The sequence below is a fragment of the Malurus melanocephalus genome, unplaced genomic scaffold (genome assembly GCF_030028575.1).
Source record: "Malurus melanocephalus ecotype Western Australia unplaced genomic scaffold, MMel_1.1 scaffold_382, whole genome shotgun sequence".
Lineage (NCBI taxonomy): Eukaryota > Metazoa > Chordata > Aves > Passeriformes > Maluridae > Malurus > Malurus melanocephalus.
The window spans coordinates 209274-216901 of NW_026623614.1; the positions used below are offsets into that span (position 1 = coordinate 209274).

At 57.3% G+C, this 7628-nt stretch overlaps 3 protein-coding genes across 3 annotated transcripts in view; 1 reads left to right on the forward strand and 2 right to left on the reverse strand.

Moving 5' to 3' along the window:
• The window catches only part of IFT46 (intraflagellar transport 46), a 3993-nt gene extending 665 nt beyond the window's left edge, over nt 1-3328 (forward strand). Inside the window, exons 2-11 of the mRNA XM_057378993.1 lie at nt 4-159; nt 238-371; nt 657-731; nt 832-925; nt 1257-1385; nt 1763-1884; nt 1955-2021; nt 2270-2330; nt 2579-2664; nt 2991-3328. Of these exons, the coding sequence (XP_057234976.1) occupies nt 4-159; nt 238-371; nt 657-731; nt 832-925; nt 1257-1385; nt 1763-1884; nt 1955-2021; nt 2270-2330; nt 2579-2664; nt 2991-3086 (1020 nt within the window). The 3' untranslated portion in view covers nt 3087-3328. The remainder of the gene's footprint in view (nt 1-3; nt 160-237; nt 372-656; nt 732-831; nt 926-1256; nt 1386-1762; nt 1885-1954; nt 2022-2269; nt 2331-2578; nt 2665-2990) is intronic.
• A 544-nt stretch (nt 3329-3872) lies between these two features.
• Nucleotides 3873-6110, reverse strand: TMEM25 (transmembrane protein 25). The gene is given in 7 exon segments (XM_057378995.1): nt 3873-4058; nt 4155-4241; nt 4336-4620; nt 4694-4984; nt 5223-5339; nt 5802-5868; nt 5870-6110. Coding segments are annotated over 7 exon segments (975 nt in total). The 5' UTR covers nt 5924-6110; the 3' UTR covers nt 3873-3984.
• A 69-nt stretch (nt 6111-6179) lies between these two features.
• On the reverse strand, nt 6180-7270 carry TTC36 (tetratricopeptide repeat domain 36). The gene is made up of 3 exons (XM_057378996.1): nt 7121-7270; nt 6725-6913; nt 6180-6654 (listed from the first exon to the last, which is right to left on the reverse strand). The coding sequence occupies exons 1-3, from the start codon at nt 7227-7229 to the stop codon at nt 6386-6388; spliced, it is 567 nt and encodes a 188-aa protein (XP_057234979.1). The 5' UTR covers nt 7230-7270; the 3' UTR covers nt 6180-6385.
• Nucleotides 7271-7628: the final 358 nt, after the last annotated feature.

The following is a 7628-nucleotide window of genomic DNA, read 5'->3' on the forward strand; positions in this document are numbered from 1 at the left end:
CAGCCGCGCCCCGTGCAGAACCAGCCGTACGACGAGAGCCTGGAGCTGCCCGAGGCCGAGCCCGGGGCCCGCTCGCCGCGGGCGGAGCGCCTGCGGGAGTCCCGGCGGCCCGGAGGCTCTGTGGSAGCGGCCGAGCTCGGGAGCGGCGGCAGGGAGCAGGTAGGAGCGGAGCGGGCGGGGCCGGCCCGGTGACACTGCGCGATATCCCGTGACAAACCCGGTCCGCCTGTCCCGAAGGAGGCAGCGGCACACCTCTCCGGCCCCGCCGCCCTCAGCGAGGATGACGACGAGGACGATGAGGACTCGGAGGAGGATTCCTCGGAAAGCGACTCGGAGGACGACTCGGAGGAGCACGGGGCCGTGTTGGACGGGTGAGGGCTGCCTTTGTGCAGAGCACTCAGCCCCCTTTTGACAGCCCTTTATGGGACTAAATGATCACATGTGTCTATCCCACCATTCAGGTGATTTCTTGGCCAGCAGATCCRATGCAAAATGGGGCCCAATAGTGCTTGTCCTGTGCAAGAAGTGTCTACCAGAGGMCTTACTGTCTGGTGGTTCAGCTTCGCACATTTGTCTGCCCCAACTGGGGCCTGCTTTCTCCTGTACAGAATCTGCCACATATTAATCTTTTCCCACTACTCTCTCCCTTTTTTTAGTGACTTCAATCCAGCAGATTTTGACTACCTCCAAGTGTCTTCTGAAATCAAAGATCTCTTTGAATACATCAGGAGGTGAGTGGAATGGTTTTAGTCTGCTCTTTGGCTCTTCTTTGTGTCAATTATTGCGGCACAGTTTCTAGTCACCCACACTGTTACTGTGCTTTTTTTCCAGGTACACTCCCAAAACAATAGAGATTGAGCACAAGYTGCAGCCTTTTATTCCAGACTTTATTCCTGCTGTTGGAGACATTGATGCATTCCTAAAGGTACAGTTTCTTCAGGTTCCTCTCTCTGTCCTGCCCCACAAACCGAAGTGGAATGCACGGTCAGAGCATGTAGGCAGCCAGGCTGTGCAGCCTGGGGTCTGGGCTCTCCCTGCACTGKCAGACATGATGGGCAGAGACCTGGAAAACTACACCAGTGGCTTGGTCACCTCTGAAACAGCACTTGGGTAACCTGGGGCAAAAGCTGGGCTTTTTCTTCTCCAACACCATGTGCTTTTCAGGCAGTCCCATGCTTRTCTGAGAGAGTCCACAGGGAGGCTCTGTACAAACCTGCCCTGGACTCCAGAGAGAATAAGGCTCTCTTTTCCTGCAGGTTCCTCGTCCTGATGGCAAACCCGACAACCTTGGCCTGCTGGTCCTGGATGAGCCCTCAACCAAGCAGTCGGATCCCACTGTGCTCTCCCTTTGGCTGACAGAGAACTCCAAGCAGCACAACATCACAGTGAGTCAGGGAGWGGGAGGTCATACTTGCTGCACACTTTCTGGAGTAAAACCATGGTATTTTAGTCTAACAACTGAGAACTTGACTTTAAAAGCAGCAAAACTAGACCTTTTGCTTTAAACCGTGGTTTTAAACTGCAGTGGATCTGAGCCTTGCTTCAGGCAAGTCTTGATGCAAACTCTGGATCTGTTCACTTCAGATGATGCTTTATTTCCTTTTGGCTGTCCATGCCCAGTTGTAGACAGCATTTTGTCTGCAGAAATCCTAAAGTGCAGCTGGGAAAGAGAGAAGGCCTGGTTCACCAGGAGTGARTGCAGGTTTCCCAAAATGCCCCAAAACACCATGAAACACTTTCAGGTTTGTATTTGTCTTTTTAGCAGCAGATAAAAGTGAAGAGTTTGGAGAATGCAGAAAAAAACCCCAAAGCCATTGAGAGCTGGATTGAAAGTATTAGTGAACTACATCGCTGCAAACCTCCTGCCACCGTCCATTACTCCAGGTGAGCTCTGATGCTGGCAGTGGAAGGTTCTGTGTGATCCTGAGGTTGATGTTCTTCTCTTCCCTGGCAGGCCAATGCCTGACATTGAGACYCTGATGCAGGAATGGTCACCGGAATTTGAGGAGCTCCTGGGAAAGGTATGTTGTCTGGGTGATCAGTACTTAGTGTAGTGCGTAGTCTTAGAAACCATCTGCCATGAAAGCTGGGTGCCTGCTCCATGCTACAGCCCAGTCCTGTTGGGCTTGTTCCTCCCCACGACTCCACCCTTRCCAGAAGCTGGGGAGCAGCCCAATGCTGGGATTCCTGGCCACTGCCCCCGTGGCCTCTGTATGATCCCAGGCCATTGCTGTCTGCGGGCACATCTGACAGATCCCATCTGTTCCAGGTGGCTCTTCCGACGGCAGAGATGAGCTGTGACCTCGCCGAATACATCGACATGATCTGTGGTGAGCTGGGGAGCCTGTGCTGCTGACAGTGTGATGCTGGCCTGGCACTCTCACTGACAGCAAGAGCTTTRGCTGCAGGCTCAGCCCTGAGCAGTCGGGATCATTCCCTGCTGCTTCAGTGGGAAGTTGGCTCTTGTACTACAGGGCTCTGCAGTCTTTGGTGTGTGGAGGCCCAGGTGATGGCCCTAACAATGCTGTGGGGGCAGTGCAGACCAGATGCCCTCACACACTTCTGATCTTGYCCACAGCCATTCTGGACATCCCTATATACAAGAGCCGGATCCAGCCTCTGCATGTCCTCTTCTCCCTCTTCTTGGAGTTCAAGAACTCGCAGGTACGCTGCTCCAGCCAGGTTGCTCACCCAGCTAGCAGCACTGCACAGCTGCTCCCTTCACGTTTGGCTTTGTGGTGCAGTGGGTGTGTGCAAAGAGCTGGTGGGCCCCAGAGAACATCAGCTGCTTCTCTTCCTGGTGCCTCTGCCTGGCACAGGGAGCTAGGCCTGCACKCCAGCCTGGGGTGCCATGCTGTTCAACAGGCCACAAGGCATTTCCTTGGGATGAGTGCTGAGCACACAGAGCCAATGTGGCTGGTGYGTTCAGACACACATGCTCTGAACAACAGGAGGCAAATCTTTGCATCAACATGTTCTTTTCTCTGCAGCACTTCAAGCCCCTGACTGATGGGCAGACGGACAGGAGTCCACCATCCAACCCACTGTCACAAGCAGCGGAGGCAGAGGTGTTGAGCTTTAATTGATGCTTGACATTAAAGCCTTATCTCCTGGATCACTGTCTGCCACTGGACACCGAGCATGCCCAGAACAGGTTGGGAGATGTCACACAGAAAATCCGAAGTCCCTCTGGTCTTAGAGACATTGCTGGGCTGTTCTGTGTTAGGGAGTAGGGCCTGACTCACCATATTTGTTTCAAAAGCTACCTAATGGCTCAATTTTTGACTTGTTCTCAAGGAGTTCACCATTAAACCAGCCTTTGCCAGTGTCAGGCTTTCTGTGTCACAGGTGTTGCTGAGCAGAGGCTCCTTGAGCATACACTACAAGGGCTGGAGCAAACAGGAATAAATTCCATGCTCAGACACAACACTCAGATCTGCTCAGGGTGTTGTAAGCTCTGACCTGGAGATCTTGAATCTCCTCCTTATTAATAAACCCCCTTTCCTGTTCTCAAGTCCCTTAGCTCCTGCCAAAGAGAAATAACCTGTGCAGCACCATACAGATGCTTGAATTTAGTTTATTGTTGTTGGGACGGCTCTCCCCAGCCCATGCTCTGCTTACTTCCCACCCATTTGCCACAGCAGCAGGAACAARGGCAGAGAGGATCATGCAGCAAGCAAGTCACAAACCTGCTAAAGCAAAGCTGGTATGTGGCTTTACCCCAGCAGGAACTGTAGTGCTAGAGCCTGGCTATAAAMAGCTTTGATGCATTTTGATTGTAACAGAATATTGGTAAAATTCATGGACTACATAAAACCATGCTTTGGCTGCCAGTGCAGCTCCCAAGCCCTGCATCACAGAGCGTAGGGCTGCTCAGCTCCTACTGCCCATCACAGCCTTCCTGGCACCCTTGGCTGAGCAGCTCCAGGGGTTGGTACATGGCTGGTGCCAGGCAGCCCWGGCTCACAGGCACCACACTGCAGCTCACAGCCAGATCTCATCACTGCTCATGCTGGGAACTTTGTAGATGCGCCCAGACATAGGGAGCTGGACAAAACCTGCAGGACAAAGAATTCATTGCCTGTTGGGGCAACCATGGAGCTCAGTGTCCCACAACACATCTTYTGGGGCCGTCACCCACCTGCTCCGCTTACCAAGCTTACTGAGGACCAGGGAGTTCTCCAGTCCCAGCATGGCACTCTCTTCTCCCCTTGCACAGACTCCTGCATCCTTAGGGAAAGCTGCAGGGAAGGAAAGGGATGCGAGCCAGGACATCTATCCCTCACCCAGGCAGGACCTGGGGTGTCTTGCTGCACTGGCAGATCAGGGTTTTACCTGCATCTCCCTGCGCAAGGTCACTGAAGCGCAGGTTGGGTGGCAAGGACTGGGTCTGGTGGGGCAGGCGTGTGCCCTGGGGCTGTGGGGGCTCAGAGCTGCTGCAATGGGAGCATTGGCTGGGTGGGCTGTTCCCTCCTGCTTGCCCCGCACCTCGCACGAGCTTGGGCAAGCGGCATGCCAGGCAGGCAGCACAGGAGCCCAGGCTGAGCAGGGCAGCTAGAGCCAGGGCTGCTCCAATGGCAACACCCAGGACAGGCAGCTCCACACGGGCATCCAGCAGACCTGCACAGGCAGYGCAGACCCCTCAGCACCCTTCCACCCAGCCACTGCACCATGCCCACCCCTCAACAGCTACCTGTGGGCAGGAGGGAGGCAGTGGTGATGCCCACACTGTTGGCTGCACTGATGGAGAGGTTTTGACCTGTGCAGCTGAGATGGATGTGGAGAGAGTGGTTGGCCAGCCCTGGGTAGTTCGTGGCACCTAGGAGGAGAAACTTGGAAGCACCGGCCATCACATGTCCATCCTGGTCCACCCAAGTGATGCTGGCAGGTGGGTTGGCTTGCACCAGCACAAAGAGCACCAGGAGAAGGCCAGTGTCCTTGACCTCCTGGTAGCTGGCACCKTCCTGCAGGATCTCTGGTTTATCTGGGTAGAAAACAGAAGCAGTGAGATGGGCAGGAGGGAGAGGGCAACATAGCTGGGAGCAGGATTTGTCTCACCAGAGTCTAGAAGCACTTGTCTACCTTGTTTGCACAGGACTGACAAGATTCTGCCCTTCTATGGCTGTGATGGATGCAGGTTATAGTTCTGCCCAAGCCAGACAGGAGCCCCACACGCCCTCCCCACATCCCGGTGTGGAGYAGGATGGTACCGCGGACCTTACACTGCACATTGAGGAGGATGGAGGTGTTGTAGGTCTCGCTGGAGGTCGGGYTGGTCACGGAGCAGTTGAGCTGGTGGTTTGAGTGCTGGGCGATGCGGGTGAGGGTGTTGGCAGCGCCTGCAGTCGAGAGGTTCAATTCCTGTTTCTGGCCGTTGAGGTACCAGGCCAGTGTGGCACCGGGGAGCGGCCGGGGAACCCAGCAGGTGAAGACGTGACTCTCCCCGTCCTGCAGTGTGCACACTGCTCGCGGCTGCGCCTCAATGGTGGGGTCCAGTTCCCCCAGTGCTGCCAGAGAGCCCGCGGCACATCAGAGCTGCGGCACGGCTCCYGTCTCGGAGTCACGCACCGGACCCTGCCACAGCCTCACCTGCCGAGCAGAGCGCCAGGAGGCTGAGCAGCAGGAGCAGCAGGAGGGCAAGGGCGGYCCCCGGGCAGCCCCCGGGACACCTCATGGCACATCAGCCGCGCTCAGCGCTAGSAGAGAGGCAGCTGGAGCAGGGACGTGGGCGCGTCCACCACGCCGGGCCCGGTGYTGCAGCACACAGCACGGTCGGAGGATGTGGCCCAGCTTCACCTTACCCGCAGCATCGCTACTCCTGTGTCCAGCCCGGTCTGCAGTGCGGCTCTGCGCCGGGCCCCGGCACGCAGAGGGCAGTGCATGCGGCACAGGGGCGGGCCCCAGCACGGCTGCGAGCRCTCATCTCCCTCGCAGAGCCCTCGCCGTCGCCTTCCCCGAGCGKGATTGTTGCGCGCAGCCGCGGGATTAATCCCTGCTGCCTGCGATAGCGCTCAGAGACCGCCCAGCCCGGACAGGGGATGCGCGTCCCCGTGCCTCCAGCCTCCCCTCTTCACGGAACGGGGCCGAGCCTTGCASCCACCAGGCCACCCCTCTCACAGGGGCTTTGCGCGCTCGCGAATCGCACCACAATGCCCGCAATGCCACAAGCAGAGCCCAGGTGCCGGGAACAGGGAGGTTTATTGGGGGCGGGACAGAGCGAGACAAACACAGCGAGGTGCTTTGGTACTTCCAGTCCCTGGCTATTAGCCAGGAGGAGGAACAGGAGCTTTGGCGCCCGAGGTGGACCTTCTCTGGCCGCCAGGACACGTCTGCCTGGGTCACCTCGGGAGCGCGGATCCWCCCAGCCCACTCGCTCCTGGCCGTCTCAGTTGCTTCCAGTGCCATCGGGGTTGCGCAGCCGCCCGAGCATCTCGCAGAGCATCTGGTTGCAGAGCGCAGAGTAGGGGTTGAGSAGCACCAGCTGCTGTCGGGCGAAGGCGCTGCCCAGGCGCGCTGCCCGCTCCCAGTCCCGCCGCGCATCCTCGTCCCGCGCCTGCAGCCGGTGGATCAGACCCCGCTGCACCAAGCTCTGGCAGGCGGCGCGGCCGCAGCCCCGGCTCAGGCGGATGGCGGCGTCCAGGTCCTGCAGGGCACCTGGCACGGAGGGGAGGCATTGGTGGGGGTTTGGGGACACCAGGGGACAACCTGCAGCGGCGCTGCTCACCTGCCACGTCCCCGCGCAGCCGTAGAGCCTGGGCCCGGTTATTGTAGCCCGAGGCACGCTCGGGCAGCAGGCGAATGGCTTCACTGAACCGCTCCAGGGCCGTGTTTATGTCTCCTGACTCGGCCGCAGAAACTCCCTGCAACTCCAGCTCCCGGACTTGATCCAGCAACTCCAACGGAAAAGCTTCCACTATTACAGTGTAAATAAGGGACCTTGACTGGGAAACTGCTACCCTACACTCCGCGTCCAGGAAGGGAGCAGACACAGGGCAGGTKCTGAGCTCCAGCCTCGAGCAGACACTGCTCCACGCCTCCAGAGACTCCTTCCCTGCCTGCTTGGCTGCCCCTTGGGGACCCTGCAGCCATCCCAGCGAGAACCTGGTGCAGCATCACTCACCTTCATCCTGGACATCCTCCTCCTCCTCATCCAAGCCTGGGATATCCCCAAAAGGGGTGCTGGGGTTAAAGATGGTCTGCAGGATGGCCCTGTCGTTCGCCGTGGCCATGGTGCTGTGCACGAGCAAGCAGCCACAGCCTGGTTAATGTTCACGAGTGCCGGCCCCGCTTCACTCTGCTCATCCTATCCCAGTGCGGGTGTGCGGCCCCACCGCCTGGGACAGCAGCCCAAGGTGACCCCACACGGGAACCACAGAGCCACCGAACACCCTGGCACTCCTCGGGGCTGGCCAGGGGCTCCCATGCCTGGGGAGTGTCCCAGAGAAGAAGCAGCTTCTCAGTTCTCAACAAGAAATGGAGAGAGCCCTCTGCAGCAATAAACCTGACATGTTTATTAATTAAACTATCACTTAAATAAAAAAAAGTGCATAGAAAATAAACATGTTTAAAAACTCCTTTTTTGTTTTTTTACAACTATGTACACTTTTTATTTTTACATTCAGTCTTTT